The sequence below is a fragment of the Panthera onca genome, chromosome B1, assembly GCF_046562875.1.
Source record: "Panthera onca isolate mPanOnc1 chromosome B1, mPanOnc1 haplotype 2, whole genome shotgun sequence".
Classification (NCBI taxonomy): Eukaryota; Metazoa; Chordata; class Mammalia; order Carnivora; family Felidae; genus Panthera; species Panthera onca.
The window spans coordinates 19,067,368-19,090,308 of record NC_138342.1 but is presented as its reverse complement, the minus strand read 5'-3'; the positions used below and the strand labels follow the sequence as shown (position 1 = coordinate 19,090,308).

The 22,941-nt window shown below is 38.7% G+C and overlaps 1 protein-coding gene across 3 annotated transcripts in view; it reads left to right on the top strand.

Moving 5' to 3' along the window:
• The window catches only part of PPARGC1A (PPARG coactivator 1 alpha), a 647,562-nt gene that overhangs the window by 597,516 nt on the left and 27,105 nt on the right, over nucleotides 1-22,941 (top strand). For all 3 annotated transcript variants that reach the window (XM_060655328.3, XM_060655326.3, XM_060655325.3), the window contains 5 exons: nucleotides 6,937-7,131; nucleotides 9,196-9,318; nucleotides 10,179-10,383; nucleotides 14,629-14,674; nucleotides 14,784-14,857. In XM_060655328.3, coding sequence (XP_060511311.1) covers nucleotides 6,937-7,131; nucleotides 9,196-9,318; nucleotides 10,179-10,383; nucleotides 14,629-14,674; nucleotides 14,784-14,857 — 643 coding nt within the window. The remainder of the gene's footprint in view (nucleotides 1-6,936; nucleotides 7,132-9,195; nucleotides 9,319-10,178; nucleotides 10,384-14,628; nucleotides 14,675-14,783; nucleotides 14,858-22,941) is intronic.

Sequence of the window (22,941 nt, the reverse complement as noted above, 5' to 3'; positions counted from 1 at the left end):
ACACAGAGCCCTGTTTCTTCAACCTGAGAACAAATTGAGTGCCGGACTAGATCTTTACAGGCCCGTTAAGCCTCCTGTGTGGTAGTACCACGTGGTTGCTTCCTCTTCATGTGGTGAGAAATGGACATGAAACATCTCCCTTCCCCCCTTCCAAATGATAGCTCATTTTGAAGCCTCAACCAAGATTTTCTTAAGCCTTTCTCTTGAACATCTGTATTTCCACCTTGGGCTCATGTAACCTCTTCAGAATAATGAATTCCACATGTTGGGGGCATGCTTATTAATTCATGGATGTGTGATATGAGCTGATAGGTAGGATGGAGCCTAATACCGATGTGAACACACATTATTTGGCTGCTTAAATAGGATCATAAATGTTAACAGAAACGAACTAGACTCCCACAGGTGTAAACATATCTATGCGGGGAAATCTTCAGTTTTGCTTATATTTATTTTCATTTGGTTCTCATTTTATTTTTACAGGAACTGTCTTCAGTTTTTGATCATTGCTTCCCTCAGTTATAGTGGATAACCGGGAGGAAGAGTACATGTGCTGATTACACTCATATGTAGTCAACTGCAATGGAATATAGGAGAATACACTTAAGAGATTGAAATGCACATCTACATAGATTCTGTTTTAAATATGTGTACTTGAGATGCAAACTTTTGTGTGTTTGTGTTGGGGGCATGGTATCTATAGGCACATTTACATACATGGTATTCTTTTTTAAATTATTTTCTTAATGTTTATTTATTCTTGGGAGACAGAGACAGAGTACAAGCAGGGGAGGGGCAGAGAGAGAGGGAGACACAGAATCCGAAGCAGGCTCCAGGCTCGGAGCTGTCAGCACAGAGCCTGACGCGGGGCTCGAACCCACGAAGTGCATGATCAATGACCTGGGCCGAAGTCGGACGCTTTACCAACTGAGCCACCCAGGCGCCCCTACATACATGATATTTTAAGTAGCCTATATGTCCATGGAGAGTTACCCAAACAGTGAAATTAAAATTTGTGTTCTTTCTATTAACCATTGTATCAGTACAACTTTAAATTCCAGCAACTTTGGCATCCAACAGAGCAAATACAGTGTCACATAATGTGCTTATCTTATCTCTTATGGGAATAAAATAGGGGAATAAGCAAATTCTCAGGGAGTATGTTAGAAATGAATAGATACAAAAGTATAAAAGAGAAAGAGAGTTGTTTGAGAGTGAGTATTCAAAATATTAACCTCTCCAGCAGAGGCTCAGACCCCTCAGAGCAGATGCATACAACAAACCATCAGTGACGTGGGATCTGTCCTGATTAAAATGCTTTAAAGGAAAAAAAAAAAGCCAATAACCTCAAAGTCTAATTCAGTAGTCTAAGTCTGAATTGTTATTTTTTATTTCATTTCAAAAAAGAAGAAATTATTATTTTTTAAATTTTAGTTCAGCTTCTTGCAAATCTTGAATCAAACTTTATACATTAAAACCAAAAATTATACATGTAAAAGTTTTTTTTTTGTCTTTTTGTGCCTGAAACAGAAGTACAGAACTTTATGTATGAAGATCCAGGAAAGGGACTCCTATGATCAATTGTATTTCTTATTTGAACCCCTGAATCTATCCTAAAAGTCACTTTTTCATTTATTTACTTCAACTCCCAGTTGGGGTCTAGTGGGACAAATAATCCAAAATAGTGGATAATCCAAAAATGTCATTTATATTTGGCCTCAGAATGCATTACCAGATGTTACTCTAGCAGATTTCCCTTCCTAATTAGGCCTCACTTAAAGGAGGAGTTAATTTTGTCTTCATTAGCTGCTTCCAAATCAGCGGGATGGGGCAAGGAGGAAGCTCAAGGCATGCTGGGTATTTGGGAGGAAGCTGGCCCAGTGCTAAAAGTCAGTGGTAGATCGTGCTCAAAGAATGAAATTCAAATATGGGCAATCAAGACGATGGGCATATACACTGGAGATGTTTGTTGAGCACCTTCTTGAAGAATTCTCAGGCTTTTATCAATTCTTTTTGTCTCCCTATTAACCATGAGTGCAGAAAAAATTCTGTAATAGGAATTAGGCAGATAATGACCTAAAATTTTATATAGAAAAAAAAAAAAATAGAGGCTCAGAGAGGTTAAGTGACCCCTCACATAGATTGATCTCGGAGTAAACAGTACCTAAGATACTGAAACTGATTAATGAATGATAAGGAGACCCCACTGTTTCCTTCTTATTGATGATTTGAATAATGAGGAAGCAAGAATTCTCCTGGCCTAATTCGCATTAAGAGAGCTAAGATAATGAAGCTGTGATTAAATGGCTATTAAACTATTTTTATCAAACAGAGATCAAGCGAGTGTGAGAATCTGGGGACGCAGAGTGTAATTGCAATTCTACAAGATGTGGAAAAAATTACTATCATAAGCAGGGCATGGTCCTTCCATAATAGCCTGCATTTAAAAATCTTTGGGATACCACATGCAGTTTTCGCTTCGCAGTTCTCCCTTCAGGTGTCGGTGTGCATCTCAGAGCCCCTCATTTCCTCCTTCATTTAGTAGATTTAGTCACTCTGTACGCACCTGGGCAAGCTGAATGCATGTCTGCCCCACCATGTGTAATCAGTTGGAAGATCCTTTTGCCAACTGCTCACAAGGGAAGCAGGCCCAGATATTACGTACTGGATCCCAAATTGCAGTCTCGAGGTGACTTTGAGCACTTGAAGGAGCAGGATCGACCTTCCTTTAACTGTACCCTTTGAATGAGTTCACACTTAGTGCGGGTCAAATAGGGACCCAGCAGTCCCAACCAGCGATCGTAATGAAACTTCTGGTTTGGTGGAGTGTTTTGAACTGTCATTTGTTGGTGATGAACGCTTCGGAATTGTTGAACATTCTAAATGTTGGGTTGTTGGTATACATGTACGCCTGTCATCTGTCACTGGAAATTCTTTACAACTTGAGTGAGTTTTTGTTGATGAGGCGTCTTTACTCCTGGAGCTCCCTTAGAGAGTGAGTGTCACAGTCACACAGACCTTTGTTCAGGCCGGAAGAATAGCACCAGACTTGCGTAAGGAGAGCCCAAGGTTGACACCCACCATGGGAAAAGCTGCCTGATAGGTACAGAGCTCCCCTGCGGAAATGCCCATCGGCCTGGGCTGTTCCTTCTTTTCTCTACCTCTCTGCTACCACCTGCAAGACTGAGCTCAGCTGTGTAGTTGTCGATCGCTACCGAACTGGTGACCCACTCTCTGGTTTTCGCCTCTTCGCTTTTCTTTTCTTAACTTCTATGGAGCTAATAAGTGTATTTTTGTAGGAGTGGTAAATTCAAACGATTAGAAAGCAGTGTCAGAGCAGAGTCTTTGAAGGGATATCTTGTAAAGTCATTTTACAACCTGATGTATTTCCATGCCCCGTCACCTGTGAACAGGCATGTGTTAGTAGGCCAGTGTGCTTCGTCTGCAGTGACTTTGATTTATTTGCTCTGTAAATTGGGACCGAAGCGATAATGGGAAGTGACATTAATTGTTTACCAGAATCCTTTTTGTCACATCCATTGCCTTCTCTGGAGTGTGTGACTGTTGAAACTCATGCTAAACTAATTGATATTGCCACAGTGCGGAGCAATGTCCACTCACCTTTATATACAGGAGTATGTGTTGAGCTTCGAAACGAAAATGTCATCAATAAATATTTTAATTTTCCCCCCGGTCTTCTATGATTAGACAAAACATGGAGAATTTGAAATAATAACATTTTCTTCTTCCATAATTCAAGAACAACCTGATTAAATGGTCTCCGAGCACCTGTCTGAGTCACCCACATTCAGGGATGGTAATAAAGAGGTTTAATAATCATTTCTGATGAACACGGATTAAATAACGATCACAGTCCATACTGGTTGACTACCAGCCTGCCCGAGCTACATACCCCAACACACACACACACACACACACACACACACACACACACACACACTGCCAATCTTCCATCCCACGACCCTCCCTCCCGTTGTGGTTCCAGTAGAGAGAATTTAAATGGCTGTGGTTTAATCAGATCTTGTAAATTAATTATGACATTATCAGGCTCCACTATTTCTGCCATTGTTTTTGATGTACATTCACCCGGGCTTTATTAAAGAAATTGGAGAAAACTAGTTAATTTAAGTGTTCTTTGTCATTCTGACTTGATTGGAATTATTGTAGTTTGTTTACACGAGGGATGGAACTAAGGCGCTATTGTATTATGTGATTGAAAGCAAATAGAGGCTTGTAGTGTTGCTGGAAAGCCAAACACAAAATTTAAATCGGGGTAAACAAAATTACTCATTTATTGGTAAACATTCTTAACTGTTTTTCTTGAGCTATTTTTGAACGCCTTTGAAATAAGCCTTTCTGAAAATTGGGATACCTGGAAAAGAAGCCCAGTTCACTGAGTTGTGTGTGTGTGTGTGCTTGAGATATCTTCAAAGATTATTTTTATTTGATAATATGCATACATTTACATTAATGTAAGTCTCGTGATTTTAGATGATTTAAAATAATATATATTTAATTTATTTTTTTTAATTTTTTTTTAACGTTTTATTTATTTTTGAGACAGAGAGAGACAGAGCATGAACGGGGGAGGGGCAGAGAGAGAGGGAGACACAGAATCGGAAGCAGGCTCCAGGCTCTGAGCCGTCAGCCCAGAGCCTGACGCGGGGCTCGAACTCACGGACCGCGAGATCGTGACCTGAGCTGAAGTCGGCCGCTTAACCGACTGAGCCACCCAGGCACCCCAATATATATTTAATTTAAATATGACTTCTATTTAGGACAGATTAATAACCCGAATTTGGTTTTTTGTATGTGGGGGAATCTAAATTAAAAGAGGAGAGATTGGAATCTTTGGACACTAGGTTATGACCCTGGACAGAAAATAAGTGACAATCATTTCAGTATCTTTATTATTCAGATTACTTGGACAGATCCAGAAGAATGGAGGCTGGGGGATATGCTCACTAATGTTTTGTTATTAAATCAAGCAATTTGTTTTTGAAGCATTGGTCAGTTTTGGAAGAAGTGGTGCCATTTCGGAGTTAACATTTTACCCCTCTGATTAGGATTTACCTCCTGCATTGGAGTCTTCAAACTCAGAGACTTGTCATTCTACCCCGTGTGCCCAAAACCACTTGACTCATAGCGTTAAGTCCGGGAGCATTAGAGAGATACATTATGCAAAGGTAAGAAATGCTAGTGAAATCCACCGTGAGGACAAATGGCTCTTTTTGGGCCCTTGAATCCAAAAGAGAAAGAAGTCTGTAGTTTTATTCCTGGGTGGGGGACTCCTCAGTAATGAAGGAAAACAATTTTTATGTGAAAATAGAATGTATACGTGATAAAGGCCTGCCTAATTTCTCTAGTAATACAATTTGATTTTCTGATTAGCTGTCTTATTCTGTGATTCTTGTAATTTTGTCAGGTCAATTAACTGGAGTTGAGTGCTAGAGAGAAAGGACGTGTGGGCACTGCTGGCTTCATTAGATGTCAGTAGCTTAGGTGCCTTTTGTAATAGAATCTGTGTGGGATAATTTAGCCGATATTGTTAATGTCATAGCATACAGAACTTAAAAAAAAAAAAGATTTATGAAGCAGGTCAAATTGGACAAACAATGTGGAGTGCTATCAGAAGGGGGAAAAAGTGATCTACACAACATACATTCTAGGTACTAAATGCAGATCAAGGAATTATTCAGCAAGGAAGCAATGACGATACCGTGTGCCAGCACTGGCTCTGGTTGCCCAGGTGCATGGGGTATAGCACATGTTCCTCTAAACAAGGTGTATAAGCCCCAACTTGGGAGATCTTGAAAGTTTTTGTGCAGAGTCCTGAAATAAATATCATCTTTTATAGTACATTATTTACACATTCTTCCCTGGCACTGAAAGGTTTATGAGGGCGAAGGTTGGTCTTTCTCTTTTTATCTCTAACACCAGGCATGGCCCTGGTATTGTAGGTGTGCAGATGTTTATGGAATGAATGCCTGAAGCTTAACTCTCCAAGGGTGTGTCGATGGGCATGATTGTGGGAGTTGGAGAAACGAGTTAGGATATGTTTTCAGGAGCCCCCATTCAAAGTAATGTTGCACTAGACTAGTACCCCAGCCGCAAGAAATGAATGCATTTGGGAGACGTTACAAAGCAAGACTCTACTTAATGACTGACCAGATAAAGAAGACTCGGGGTAGTTCTAGAGTTTGAGTCTGCAGAACTGTTACCCAAACTCAGGAAGTCGAGGGAAACAGTGGTTTGGTTGTGAAAGGACCTGAGTTTGGGTTTTGAAGGATGAGGGAGCCATTATCAGGTAGAAATATCCAGTGGGCAGTGGTAGATTTATGACTAAAGTTGGGAGAGATGTCAGGGAGGGAAATAAATGGCTGTGGAGTGTTCAGTGATGAGATTATAATTGAAACCATGAAAGTGTATAGTTCCTCTTGGTATCGTTTCAGTTTCTGGTGCTGTTCAAACTGAGGGTTATCTAAACATTTTGCCTGTACAGGAGATTGAAACACTGCATCCGCAGACGAAATAGATGATGGTTAAAATTCTCTCAAGTTCTGAGATTCTCTAGACCTTCTCCTTTGGTCAGGGAAACAAGGCATAAACATGGGGAAAGTGCGAGCAAGACGGAGTCATACCCAGTCGTGATAAGCACTGATGCCATAAATTGCTAAATTGGACAGCTCAACAATCAAAGACCGGTACCGAGAGGTATCAGTTAATTGTCGGATTCAGACCCAGAGTGAATTTGGAGTTTGAGGAAGACAGGATCTTTTGTATTCCGGCATGAACCTTCAAAATTTCACGAATAGTTTACTCATTTGGATAAACATGATCCGCCTATGCTGATTGATAGCGTTACCTATCGCCCAACGTCAGCTCATCACGACGTCTGTTTTTCCGTTTTTGCAGAAGATAGATGAAGAGAACGAGGCGAACTTGCTAGCAGTCCTCACAGAGACACTGGACAGTCTCCCTGTGGATGAAGACGGATTGCCCTCATTTGATGCGCTGACAGATGGAGATGTGACCACTGAGAATGAGGCTAGTCCTTCCTCCATGCCTGACGGCACCCCTCCGCCTCAGGAGGCAGAAGAGACGTCTCTAGTAAGAACCCTTCCTAGTGTTTAACGGGAATTGGAGTTGCCTCTGGCTACCCGCTGCATGGGTATGACGTAGTAACAATAAGGTTTGGGTTTTTAATTTAGACTGATGCCAAAATAATTCCCAAGCACACTCAGAGCTGCAAATTCTTGTGATTTTGTGTGTAAGAATGTTGGTCGTTAACAGGCTTCACGTAGTCTTACAGAAGTTTGTTTTTAACTGTCTATGGCTGTGGATGTGTGTGTATCGTTATTTCTTAGCATTATTTATGTTCATGGTAGAAACTTAGAAGATGTAGACGACCCGAAATGAACGCACCAAAAATTCACCTGTGATTTCAAATCATCTCTGATATAAAAAAGGTTGAAATCTCCTCTTGTTTTAAGATCTGTCATCATATTTATGAATTTTAGATATGCATAACTGTTAGTGTTATACATGACTTTACTGTTTGGAGATGCTCTAATTCATTAAGAGGTTTCTTATGGTTGGATATTTGGTCTTTGTCCTGTTTTTTCACCATCATAAATTACGTGATAATCGACATATCTGTAGTTTTATTCTTATGCCCATGATTCTAGAAATAAAAGGTAGAAAAAGGGATATGCAATATTTTAAGGTTTTAGATCCATAATTCTTATGAAGATTGAAAAATAATAGCACATTTGCAACCTAAGTTCCCTAAATTTATGGTAGGCAATGAAGAGTGAATTTGTTGGCAATGAAGAGTAAATTTTCTTTTCGATGCAGTGCTTGACCAGAATTTTATTAGTTCTAAGACACAGTTTACCTTCTCATCTATGGTAGCCATTTGTCATTTGCCATAAATCTGATGTAAGACCACACTATGTAAATTATGGAATGCTGTTCTCCAAACTTTAATAATGTTCCTTGGCATGCCATTTAGAGGTTGTTTCTCTCCCATCTCTTAAGTTTTTAAAATGTGGAAAGCACTCCATGTAAACATATGGAGACTCTATTCGTATGCCTGTGCATTTTGAGTTTTCTGGTTTAGAAGAAACTGTCCCATAAGTAATTGTTACCTGGCCCCCAACACACACACACACACACACACACACACACACACACCATTTCTCCATTTCTCTGATTTCTTTACATTGATACCAGATGATTTGCATCCGCATAACTGATTCGACTAGGAGGGGTTGTTGATTCAGAGTCATCCTGCCTGTCCAAGCAGGGAGGTCCCAGCAAGCCAGCAAGTCAAATGAAGAAACAGGGGTCAAGAAAGAGTAAATGACAGGGCGACTGGGTGGCTCAGTCGGTTTAAGCATCTGACTCCATTTCAGCTCAGGTCGTGGTCTCATGGCTTCGTGAGATCGAGCCCCGTGTTGGGCTCTGCGCTGACAATGCGGAGCCTGCTTGAGATTCTCTCTCTTCCTCTCTCTCTGTCCCTCCCCTGCTGACGTACACGTGTGCACACACAATCTCTCTAACAATGAATAAATAAACTTAAGAAAAAAAGAGAGAGTAAATGCTTTGCCTGAACCAGAATCACATCTCCCGACTCTATCTACTTACAAATCTTTTTCAGTGATAGCCACACTTTCATCACAAATATTTGAATCAGTAAAGTTAAAATGGATTGTGAAATATCCTTCAAAGCATTGCGGAATATTGTATATATTTTCACTTGATGCATTTGGGCTATTGAGGGGACAGAATACATAGATTCTGTCCCCAGTCCCCAGTTCCTCATTTAGCAAAGCAGCATTTCTCATCTAGTAGGTATTTAGAAACCCTTTCAGGAAGATCCTTTTGCCTTATTTTATCTTTAAAAAAAAAAAAATCAAAGTAGACAACACTTAGTCCCAAATGTAGGGAAAGGACATACTTTCACAGTTGGTAGTGTAATGCCAAATTTTTCTTTTTCGAAATATGTTTCCTTTAGCACTATTGTGCCGAGGTGTGAATATAATTAGAGAGTGATGGAATTAATGTTTATAATTATAATTAATTAATTTTAAAGTTTAAAATTTCAATAGCTTATTCGGATGCTTAAAAGATGCATAACTTCTCTCGCTTTTCCCCCTGATATGTTTCTAGCTTAAGAAGCTCTTACTGGCACCAGCCAATACTCAGCTAAGTTATAATGAATGCAGTGGTCTCAGTACCCAGAACCATGCAAACCATAATCACAGGATCAGAACAAACCCTGCAGTCGTTAAGGTACGATGTGAACTTTGTAATATAGGAGGGAAACTAACAAAGGATTTTGCTTGAAGCTGTAAAACAAAGGATAGGTTTATTTCTACGTATTCAGTTGGGATCCCGCAGTTGCTTTCTAACTGTGAAACTATATGAAATGGGTTTCCAAAAGCAGCGCTCCAGCTACTTGAAACTAGCAAGAGTTCATTTACGCTTTGTCTTCGGATGATTGGAATGGAAGTTCCACCGTCTGTTACTCCTTGCCCACTTTATTAATACGTGCGGCAATGTGGGTTACAATAAAATTTGCTGATAGGCTGGTATTATCTAGGAGTGACTTTAAGATGCAGGACTGCCGTTTTGCCAGCTGTCTAACCTGAGAAAGACTGTTCTGGAATCACCGCGAAAGATCTGTCTCTGCCATTAATTGGATAGAATGCTGGCAATGACATAATTCGGTTAGCGGGCTGTATTAAACAATGTTTGTCTTGCCATTCACTGTGAGTGAAAACGGAGCGTTAAGGGGTACTTAAGAGGATTGTGAATACGGGGCTCCAGCAATCAGTGGCAAATTAAGGTTTAAACCAGCTTATTTTTTTTTATTCACAGTAAAGGCGCTATAGGGTCTTGTTAGTTACATGTTGCTGAGTAGGAACATTGAAATGTAGGAGAAATGAAATAAAAAGCTGCCTAAATGTCATTTAGGAATTTTAAATGTAATTTTCTTTCCTTGTTCTGCAAACAATTATTCACAGCTCATAGATCTAGTACACTTAGACTGAACACTTCATTGAAAATCTCATCTCTTCAGAAAACCTATATCCATTCTGATAAGGTTCAGTTCACTAATTTTAGCTTTTTCTTGATGCCTCGTTTTTAAGACCGAGAATTCATGGAGCAATAAAGCGAGGAGCATTTGTCAACAGCAAAAGCCACAAAGGCGTCCCTGCTCGGAGCTGCTCAAGTATCTGACCACAAATGATGACCCACCTCATATCAAACCCACAGAGAACAGGAACAGTAGCAGAGACAAATGCACCTCCAAAAAGAAGCCCCACACACAGTCGCAGTCTCAACATTTACAAGGTAGGCTGGGGACCCAAACACAGGCTGCCGGGGAGGGAGCCGAAGGCAAACCCAGCCTGCACCGGGCTGCGATGCCCCCACTTTGGGCTTTCGCTCCGCGGCCGTCTCTCTGGAAAGAGGATTCAGCACTTGGGTAGAGATTAAGGAAAATAAAAAAAATCTTTCCTTGGACACAGGTTGAACATGTCCTCTTTGGCTGATAATGCGGCCGAATTCATAATCACCAAAAGGCACCTGAAATGTCAACTGGACGGGGAGGGGGGGGGGCGGGCGTGTAAAGGGAATAGCTACCTCGGACAAGGTTTATGTGAAATCTGAATTGCTGAGATAATTGAAATTCTGAGCAAGCTGGGCTAGCCAATATTAAAAAGATTTTATTTTCCCCCCTTCTAATAATGGCAAAAATGAGGCATTGTTGATTTGCTGTATATACCTTAAGAAATAGTACATAATAATGTATGCAGCCTCTCCCGATTATTAAGTGTATTCTTTCCTTTCTTTCTTTCTTTTTTTTTTAAGACCACATGTTACACTCATAGATTTTATTTTGTAAATAGTGATTTGGAAATTCCTGGAATTTATTTTCATTTGCTTTCTATTAAAAAATATGGCCGAGAGCAAACTAAGCATCTGGGGTGATTTTTATTATTCCCATACATTGCTGGAAGGCTGATGCTTCTGAGGCAGATCAGGGTGATTTGGGGAAAACCTGCCTTGGCCGAGATATAATTTTCTTTCTTTTTGGCTCTTCCCTCACAAAAGTCCTGTCTGAGAAGCTTATGAAAGTTGCTGTTGCTTTAAAATATCCCAGCTTCCACATTTGCCCTACCTTTAACCTTATAGTGGAAGCAGGCATATTGTAAAATAGCCATTACAAACACCCACTTCTTTTTTTCCCCTTTTGTTTCCTCAACTTCCCCTTCCAGCTGCAGAGTGGTAGTCCCTGATCCCTGTTTTGAACCATGATTATTTCATACAGGTATGCCGTTGCTGCTGCTTTTAATAAGTATTTTCTTTCCAGTGTTTTGAATTTCCCTCTCTCATCCCTACATCCCCATAAACCTTCTGGAACCTTCTTTCAGAGTTTGAAATTGGCTTTCAATGAGGTTTTCCCTGGTGGTTATCTCAAAATCACTTGGCCATCCTTTTCTGTCGGTTCAGGGAAAGAGATTTCTTGAAATGGGCCAAGCTGTTTTGCAGCTCACCTTGCCCTGATTGGCCCCTCGCACGCATGCGCAGGAACAGTTTTGCTTAAAGCCGAACCCGCAGCGCTTTGGGACGCAGTGGTGTGGAGAGAGCCTCAGGGGAAGGGGGCCAGCTGGGCTTGCTCTAGCGAAGGACTGGGCTGCTCTCCCCCTGGTCCTAGTGTGTCCTAGTCATGCGTTCAGCGTTTTTGGAGCTGAATTTGGAGTCCTAAACCGGCTGAAACCCTGTAGTGCGTGAAGCCAGACAAACAGCACATGTTCTAAACATGGTGGGTTTTTTTGTTTTTTTTTTTTTTTTAGTTCATTAATTTATTTTGAGAGAAACAGAGACAGCGCCAGTGCAGAAGGGGCAGAGAAAGAGAGAGAGAGGGAGAGGGAGAATCCCAAGCAGGCTCTGCACTGTCAGCACAGAGCTCCCTGCGGGGCTTGAACCACCAACCATGAGCCTGACCTGAGCTGAAACCAAGAGTTCAGTGCTTAACCGACTGAGCCACCCAGGCATCCCTAAACATCTTTTTAATTTTTACATTCTTAAGACTTTATTTGGCCCTTTTGGATTTTGAGAGTTTGGGAGGTTCTTGGTTTGTTTGTTTTTTAAATCCATTTACCACTAATATTACTGTAACCTCTTAAAAAACCATGACAGCGGGGCATTAACTTGGCCTGTGGAGGATATATTCCTTAGAGACCTGCTTTGTATGGTTATTTATTTATTTATTTATTTTAAAAAATTTTTTTAAACATTTATTTATTTTTGAGACAGAGACAAAGCATGAACGGGGGGAGGGTCAGAGAGAGAGGGAGACACAGAATCTGAAACAGGCTCCAGGCTCTGAGCGGTCAGCACAGAGCCCGACGCGGGGCTCAAACTCACGGACCACAAGATCATGACCTGAGCTGAAGTTGGCCGCTTAACCGACTGAGCCACCCATGTGCCCCTGTATGGGTTTTTAAAAAAGATATTTTGTCTGTGGCAAAGCATAAAAAGTTTATCCCAGAACAAAGCCTGTTAACAAAACACAAAAAACAAAAATGAATGACCAAAAAAACCCACAAAATTCCTGAAGTTATCAAAGGCCTAAAACAAAAAACAAAATGGTTGGCTGTGGATAACCAACAGGAAATAAATGCTCAGCTTCAGGATTTACTTAAATTATTATTCAAACCAAAAAAATATATATTCACAATTAGAGACAATAACCAAGGATCTACGTGGTCCAAAATACCATGATCTGAAGGAAAAAGATGCATTCTTGCCCTCAAGGATCTTAGAGGCCCTGGTCTATCAGTCATTGGAATGGTGTGGATTAAACTCCCAGGAAACCATTATCAATACTCCCCTAGTGGTAGTTTTTGTGACCGTGGGCATATTCAGGAATCATGGTATCATGATCACCTATACCCAACTATCAGAATGTTAGGAATCTTCCTTTGAGCATTTCAGGTAGCCTACCCTACCCCTTGAAAACTGGAATTTCAAAGACCAATTTTCAATGTCTATTTATTGTGTGACCTATAGCACACAGTTCCTATCTGGTGACATTTTCCATGGAACCTGTATGCGTGATCCTAATTATTAGTTGAACACTGAAAAAGTTGGTAAATTTCTTTCACGAGTGTGCTCTTTTGGAAAGGCTCATTATATCAGACATACTAAAACAATTAATGTAAAACCCAGTTCATTTATCTGTATATATAAAAGCCGATCAATCAATGTACCTAATTTGTAGAAGACAGCATGAACTTCATATTTCTGGATGCACACTGGATAGATGATAAACCATTCAATTGTTTCAAAACCAAATCTAAATCGACAAATTAAATATGTAAATACTATTTATCCAAGTAAAGTATGTAATTTCAGCCTAATTTGGACATAAATAATATTTTCACATTTCAAAGGACCTTAATTACTGGGGTTGATTAATTTACTTTAATATCTATCGAATGCAATTCCTTTTGGTAATAGGAAAAAGGAAACATATTCTGGGCTGTCTCTGCCAGGAACTAGTTTTATGGCCCTTCAAAATATCATTTCATATCGTTAGACCTCAGGTTTTTCATCTATAAAATAAGAGTTTGTTCTAGAGACCTTTGTATTTTCAAGTCTAGGATTTTCATTACGTAAATGACTACCTCTTGACCTTTTGCAAGTAGTTATGTTAATGAGAAGAAATTGACATAAACTTACTTACATATAACTATATCTTTATAGATAAGCACATAGATGCATAATATGTGGATGTATATCCCAAGTGCGTTTCTCATCATGTTTTCCCCTCCTTCTGTTCAAAATACAAGACTGCGAAGGAGAAGCAATTGAAATTTTGGAGTGAGAATATTCTTACTCCACCCCTCCTAATTAGGAAATGCCACCTGTAGGAGGTAAGATTTAGGAAGCATAAAAGGAAGTAAATGAGCTCTCTCTTTGCAAGTCTGTTGATCTCTCAACTGATAAATGCAGTATTTTACTTCTGTAGTCTGTAAGATTTGGGGATCTAAACCTCTTTTAAACCATCTGGGTCAATGTCCACAATTTGTCATAATCTCTCAATTAATTTTCAGTAAATGGAATGGTTACTGCTTTGAGCTTTGGCCTCATAGATATAACCTATTCTCAGGGCTAGATATAAAATTATACATTTTAGGAGAAAAATCAACTGAATATTCATAACGTTCTGTTGTCTGATAGTTATTCTGCTGTTTTCTTGTCTAAACAAACCGTGTACTGTATTCCAAATTAAAATAGAAAACATTATTTCTCTCTGATGGTATGATGCAAAATTTGTATCCTTAACCGAGATGCTACATTTTGGGGAAAATTCTGGTTTTTGTATGTGGTTTTGAATGATAGCTTACTGATGCAAATGTTGTTTGGAATTTGTTTTAGCGTAATGGACTGTTGTCTGACTTTGATCCGATATTCAGGGATTTCCGTACTTTAGTTTTCCAGTTTCCAGTTTCCAACCTGATTGTAGTAAAAAAAAATCTAAAAAAACCCCTCAATATTTCATAATTAGTTTCCTTTTCTTTCCTTTAGCCAAACCAACAACTTTATCTCTTCCTCTGACCCCAGAGTCACCAAAGTAAGTATTAAGAAATGTAACCATTTTCAGAAAGGGAAGGGGGTTCTAATACATTTGGCTACAGCAACTCCATTTCAGTTTGTTTTTATAAATGTGCCATATCTTCCAGTGACCCCAAGGGTTCCCCATTTGAGAACAAGACTATTGAACGAACCTTAAGTGTGGAACTCTCTGGAACTGCAGGTAAGCCTTATATATCACTTGGAACCGTGTGTAGTTATGTGTGTGTGTGTGTGTGTGTGTATGAAATATGTGTTAAATGATAGCATGTATTCTCTATGTGATTAATGAAATTAACAAATAGTACAAACAACATTGGATAAGAAGTTACCTATAAATATTTTCATTTCTTCTTCTTTTTTTTAAAGAAGACATTTTTTGTGTGTGTCAGACTGGGGCCAGATCCTCTGATGTGTATTATTGCTTTGGATCCTTGAATAACCCTATTTCAGTTTGAGACCCCAAAACTTGAACAGGAGGAATTTAAAAAAAAAATTTAATGTTTTATTTATTTTTGAGAAAGAGAGAGAGAGAGAGTGTGTGTGTGTGAGGGGGGGAGGGGCAGAGAGAGGGATACACAAAACGGGAAGAAGGCTCCAGGCTCTGAGCTCAGTACAGAGCCCGACGCAGGGCTCGAACTCGGAACCGCGAGATCGTGACCTGAGCCGAAGTCCAACGCTTAACCGACTGAACCACCCAGGCGCCCCAAACATGAGGAATTTTTGACTGGTTTCACAACAACCTCATGAAGATAGTGGTAGTTTTCCCATCTTTAAGGTTCAGAAATGTTAAGTAACTTGCCCAAGATCACAGAGCTAGAAAACAGGGAGCAAAGTTCTGAACCCAAGGAGCAAAGTGATTACATCGATGTTTTAATTGAAATATTTTCTCACTCGCCATTGTACTTAACAATATGATCTCTCCTATATATGTTACCATTTTTATATCTTTTCAGCAAAGGAGAAAAATAAAAATCTGCCCATTCACCAAAACGAAATGTATTCCCATATCCTCAAACAAGAGTGATTTTCTTTACCATTTGGACTTCTGGACTCATTTAGTCAGTCTTACTTTACATACTGAAGAGGAAGGAGCCTTAAAAACTTGGAGTAACCCCTAGGTAACTTAATCATCCAGAGACTTCCTAGGAAGACTTCTAAGTTGGTTACAAAAAGTGCCTTTGCACTGAGTGCTTTATGTGGACATACTTAAACTACACCAGAAAGTGAATCTTAGGCTTGTCTGAGTAAGAAGTTCCTTGGCTCTGGCCATTGCTGATAAGGGTAAAGGAACGGTAACTTAAACAAGATTCCTTTAACCAGAACTATAGTGCCTATATGCACCATGGTCATAGTTGCTAAGTTTAATTTCGCACTTTGAGTTTGCTAAATTACCTCCTTACGAAAAAGGTCTATCGCATGATCGCATGATTTGGTCAAGCGGTAGATTAGTTGAATCCATGGTATTTATATATATTTTATGTGTGTATGTGTGTGTATACAGACATATACATATGCAAATGTAAACATATCTTTATATGCCTACATACATATACGCACACATAGATTCGCTTAAAAGCATATGCTTTACATCATTTCTTAAATAAATTATACTTACTCCTATAAGTAGCTTTTATGTGTGTGTATCATACGCAGCAGAGACCTTCTTATCTGACCATTTGGAATGAGTATTTGGTGGGTCTGTTGAAAAAGGTGATTAAGGTATACAGCTTTGTCATTTTGCTTTTGCCTAAATCATATAACGAAACATTCAAGTATCAAATTTTCTGTATAAGAAACAGAGACCTTTGCTTTCAACTTTAATGTCCTGTCAATCCATTCATCTTTCTGGCACAAACTGCACTGATAATGTATCACAGATGGTGTACACTGTTCATTTCTTGATTTTTAAAGGAAAAGAATTAAAGATATTTGTGTTGTAGTCTGAGAGCAAAATCATCCTAGATTTTTATGATTTTCACATAATTAAATAATAATAATAATTTCCCATGTTTTCCCAGTATTTTCAATACCACCTGTCTACAACTTATTTGACAACTCTTCTTTTAGTGGCATACCTTTATTGGTTCTTCTGACAGAAACTATTTTTCGTATATGTCATTTAATTTTGTAATATTTTATTATCTTACATAATTCCAGTTACCACTATAATAGACATCACGTTGTTTGGGAAATACTACTGTGGATCATGATAACAACTCAGCTGAATCTATTAAATATGAGTGTGCAGAATGTTGTAAAAGGCAGTTACTTTGTTCCAAAGAGGATTCAGAAAGCTTCCACCGTGTATACCCACACCCAGGTTTCTGTTAAAACATTTTTATTATTGTATTATGTATTATATTATGAATAATTTAATCTTCTTGTAAAAATGTCAAAAATATAAACTGGTAGAAAAGTTATTTGTAATTCTAAGATGTACAGTTATCCATAGTATTTTTTCCCTATGGATAATTTTATACATTATATTTATACCATAGTCATTTTGTATATATAATTTTGCATCCTGACTTTTCAGTTAGCATTTTAATAGGAAATTTTCATATCTTCACCGGCCTTTTACTATCAGGCTTTTAATGTGTTGTATGACATTAGTTTTAGTAAGTACATCAAAATTTGTTTAATCATACTCCTATTATAAATTTTGGTTGTTTTAAAGTGTTACTGTTTAGAAATAGCACTGCATTAGAAATGTTTGCTCATAATTTATTTTTTTTTTTACTGAAGTATAGTTGACATGTAATGTTATACTAGTTTCAGATATATAACATAGTAATTCAACATTTCTATATATTATGCAGTGCTCACCGGGATAAGTGTAGTTACTGTTTGTGAACATATAAGTTTATTGCAATATTATTGATTAATTCCCTATGCTGTACTTTTCATCCCCATGACGTATTTATAACTGGAAGTTTGTACCTCTTAATCCCCTTCACCTATTTTGCCCATCTCCGCCCCCCCTACCCTCCCCTCTGGTAACCACAGTTTGTTCTCTGTATTTGCGAATCTGTTTCTGGCTTTTGTTTGTTCGTTTTTTGTTTTGTTTTGTTTTTTAGATTCCACATATAAGTGAAATCATACGGGATTTGTCTTTCTGTGTCTGACTTATTTCGCTTAGCATAGGACACTCTAGATCCATCCATGCTTTCAGAAATGGCAAGATTGTATTCTTTTTTATAGCTGAGTAATATTCCATTTTATATGTATACTATATCTTCTTTATTCATCTATTGCTTTTATATCTTGGCTACTATAAATAATGCTGTAATAAATGTAGGGATGCATATATCTTTTCTAATTAGTGTTTTCATTTTGGTGAGTAAATACCCAAGAGTGGAATTACTGGGTTAGATGGTATTTCTATTTTTAATTTTTTTGAGAAACCTCCATATCATTTTCTATAGTGGCTGTACCAACTTACATTCCCACCAGAAGTTACGAGGGTTCCTTTCTTTCAGCATTCTTACCAACTCTTGTTATTTCTTGTCTTTTGATACGAGTCGTTCTGACAGGTATAAGGTGATATCTCACCATGGTTTTAATGTTCATTTTCCTGATGATTTAGTGATGTTAAGCGTCTTTTCATGTGTCCATTGGGCATCTGTATGTCTTCTTTGGTAAAATGTCTGTTCAGGTCCTCTGCCCATTTTAATTGGATTATTTGTGGGTTTTGTTGGTTCTGTTCATAAATTTAATCTTATTGTCTCAAAACAAATTCTTAGTAGTTTTTAATAATTAATATAAAGATATAATATCTTAGGGCCTTCTTGTATAGTTTGCCACACTGCTTTCCAAAAGAAGTGCTTTCATTTATCGCCCTATGGATATCCTTCCATGGATATACTTGCTTTATTACATCCTTCCTGGCATTGAGTATCTTTTTTTTTTTTTTTAATTTTTTAAATGTTTATTTGTTTTTGAGACAGAGAGAGACAGAGCATGAACAGGGGAGGGTCAGAGAAAGAGGGAGATACAGAATCCGAAGCAGGCTCCAGGCTCTGAGCTGTCAGCGCAGAGCCCGAGGCGGGGCTCGAACTCATGGACTGTGAGATCATGACCTGAGCTGAAGTCGGAGGCTTAACCGACTGAGCCACCCAGGTGCCCCTAGGTATCTTTGTTTTTGAAGTGTTTTGCTCGCATGTATATATGAGAATATCACTTTAATTGCATTCCTTCTATTAGTGAGATTATGGTGTTACAAAAAAAAAAAAGCACTTCTTTTTTCTTCTTGCAAAAGTTTTAGCATTTTTCTTCTTCAGAGGAACCTAACTTTAAATAATTTAATTATCATTTTGAAAGTTTAGTAGCCCATGCTATTGAGAGAAAAGTAGCGATTTATAGAAGATACATTTTTTTTTTACATATTTAGAATCCTTAAAAATATACACAGTGGATTTATTTCTGTCAGTGAATCAGAATTTGTCTGACTGGTTTAAATCCTTTCTTCTTGGTGCTTTGAAAGATTATTGGGTACAATGAAAATCAGTTTACCAACATTTTTAATACCTGCTCTATGCTTGCAATATGATAGGCCTTAGTGGATGTACAGCAAATATAAAGCCTAGAGACTGATCCATACAAAGCATGAAGCATTGTACTTGGCCTGCTCAATAGTCTTGTGTTTAAGATGTGAGCTTATCCTTCCGATTCTGTGTCTCCCTCTCTGTCTGCCCCTCCCCCGCTCATGCTCTGTCTCTGTGTCTCAAAAATAAATAAACATTAAAAAAAAAAAAAAGATAGGGGCTTATAGTCTGTTGGGGAAATAACACACATGGGACAAGTAGCATGAAGGCGAAATATTTATTACCTCTCATGTTTTGTTATCTGGGCCCAGAGGGTGGTTTTTACTTTCTTGAGCATAGTAGTTTTAAGTGTAAAGATGCAAATTAGAGAAAGTGAGGTGGGGTCAAACTGCATTACATACTAGAAAGAATTTACAGCTCCAGGAAAACAAGAGACTGAGGAGAAACTTGCAGCAGGCAGGAGGAGGTTAGGAAGAGAAGTTTGGAACTTGACTGGAGAAGGATGTAAGGAAGTTTTTTTTGGATAGAGATATTGTGGGTTTGAAACGCTCTGCCGTATGTGATGGTTATGATCTCCATCTCCTGAAACAATCTCTAGTAAAACTTCTTGCATAGTGGTGTTTGAAGGATGTGATACACACTGATTGCAGCTCAGGAGAATCACCAAAGGGAGAAAAGAAATTATCAAGTCACTTTGCTTCAAGTTAAATACAATGACTGCGCAGAAGATTGAAAAGAATTACAAAGACGGTTCAAGGACCAAAGGAAGCATTGAGGTGATATCATTAGCCAAGGACCCAGGCGATCCATGGAAAGGGACACTGCTCTTTGTAGGCAAAACTGACTGGGGGAGCCTTAGGGAGAGGAATATTTGTATCAGACTTGAACTGCCCAGGGGACTAAGGAGAGAAGATATTGATGGAGCAGAAACAAGAAGGCAGGAAATCAAAGAGATGTTTTAGTAACACTGAACTTGGCATGGGCAGTGACATCAGTAAGGAACTGCAAGACGGGCCATGCACTTTTCCCCCTTCGTCTTTTAATTGCTAAAACGCTTTTCTCTCTCCTTAATCTTTTCTGGGTTTTAGTTTCCTTAATGTTAAAATCATACTTATAATCCCCCAATCGAATTACTGTCTGACTTAAAGGACTAAAATATAGGTTGGAAAAAATAAAATTGCCAGCATTCAACCATTTTTGACATCCTAAAATGGCAATTTTGTGTGCGTTCAACCAGAATCTTAAAACTTTATAAGCAGCAAAGCTCCAAATAAAAGTAGTCTACTATGATTTTCTGAAAGCAGGCAGCATAGCTTAGTGAAGTTACGCAAAACCTTGGCTCTGACATTGGATAAACCCAAGTTCAAATTCTGGATCTACCATCTAGCAATATGGCCTTTGGTCATTTTAATTAACTTCTGTAAGGCTCAGGATCCTAATGCACCAAAGGAAGATAATAACAGCACCAGTATCTCATTGGGTCTCTCTGAGGATTGAGATAAAACGTGAAAAAAGGTTTCCTCCAGTGCCAGCATATATAAGTATTCAATAAATATAAGGCATTTAATTACTGATTCTGCCTTAATTTTATCTGCCGAAGGTATCTGTACCCTGTTGCTCATCTTTTCAACTTGTTGTGTCTTTACCTGTTCCCTTTCATTGGCCTTCATGTTGTTTTCTCCTTGGCACACTCATATATGAAGTTACATATTCTCTTTGTGGCAAAATCCCTCTAATTCTCTAATATGAAATTCAGCATATACCATTTTTGGTATGGGTATGGATTTACCAAGTCAAGGAAGAACCATCTCCTCCCTGATACTCTGTCAATAATAGCTACTTCTGTTATTCCTACACGTTCTGGAGATTAGCCACTCCCTAGTAAGCATGTGATATATACTATCTTTTTGATTCTCTGGCCATTTCATGGTTGAGGAAAAACATGTATGTTGACACTGGCTTCGTGGTGGACCCTGGGTTCAAAGCATGTCTGTCCAACTAGAGATGATGTCTCCTTCCTGAAGCATGAATTTTAAAGACAGTAGTCAACATGTGTTATGTTAAATAGGTTTCATTTCACTTGCCAACTGTCATTGATTGGTATTGGCTGCCAGGAGCATTGTGTTGAGGAGGATTCCAAGGCCAAGTCTGTATTCAGTGAAAATGTCATGACCAATTAGTGATGTCTGCCGTTGGTGCAGCAAGGGGGTGGACAGGGTGGAAACATTCATGTTGTTGATTTGTTGATCCTTGGTCTACAGGCTTAATCCATTTCGTTATGGCCAAGGAAATGGATCAAGCTGTTGCCCAGGACCTTCTGGTGTCTCCTTTTTCTTTACTTTCACAAATTTTAGGGACATGTTCCAAACATTTACATGCAGATGTAAAGAGTCAACAAAATTCTGAGACCTCCAGAAAAATCCCTCTGCCCCATCTGCAGAGTCTTTGGGAAACAGGAGGGATGAGACAGGAAGTTTGCTTTATTAGGTATTGCCAGCTGGTCTGACTTTGTGATTGTCCTAAACTAGCTCATTTTGGCTGATAAAAAAAAAAAAACGCTTCTTTTTTACAGGTGTAAAAACTAATTTGATTTCAAAATAGCTGTTAGTAAAACAAGATGAGAGGAGAGAATGCTCTTTTGGCAGAAGGCATTTAAATCTATTGCATATGGAGATTTTCAGAGTGCTAGACTTTTTGTTTCTGAAATGGAAATGGCAAGGCAATGTCAGCTCAACTGGATGATGGTTTCCGCCAGAAGACATAAAAGGAATTTGGTTAGGGACCAAAGTGGCTGACCCCCAAGTTTCACATGTATGTATGTGTACATGTACACGTGAACTGGTTTTAAAATTATTTCTGTAGAAGTAATAAAAAGCAAGATGGCTATTTTATAACTAATTGGGGGAAGGGGAAGAACAAAATAATCAGCAGTTTCATCACCCTAACACACTAGGTCTTAACAATATTTTCCTCCATTGGTATTGCAGTTTCCTCGTGGTTTTGATGATAGAGGACAAGTGTTTGGTGTCATTTGTTTTTCACTGTATGTTTTCCCTTGGCTTAAATTGGCCAGCATTCAAACTGAACTTTGGTGGACTTGTTCTTAAAAGAACCCACTCATTAACCCATCAGTTTGTCATTTCTTATTCTTTTATGTAGAGTTTTATTTTTTTAACATTTTTATTTATTTTTTGAGAACAGAGAGAGACAGAGTGTGAGTGGGGGAGGGGCAGAGAGAGAGAGGGGGACACAGAATCCGAAGCAGGTTCCAGGCTCTGAGCTGTCAGCACAGAGCCCGATGTGGAGCTTGAACTCACGAACCGTGAGATCATGACCTGAGCCGAAGTCGGAGGCTTAACTGACTGAGCCACCCAGGTGCCCCTAGGTAGAGTTTTATATTGTCATTTTTGGACTTCCCATTTAAAAATCTGTTTTGCTGGACAGAATATTGACAGAGAGCATAGATTTGCTGTACGCTTTTGGTATATACTTCTTTTGTATGTGACTTATCTTTGGGGAAATGAACCAAAGCCAAATATGAGCAGTAGTTGGTAGTTTTCAAAGGAAAACCATAGCACGAGAGAACTGGAAAGTGATTTTGACAGGTCATATAATCCTTTACTGAGCCTGAAGACTCCAAGAAAGAGAGACCCCACAAATTCTCTTTACAGCCCATTCCAGTGTTTGGCACCTCTTACTGTCAGGGGTTTCCTCCATATTT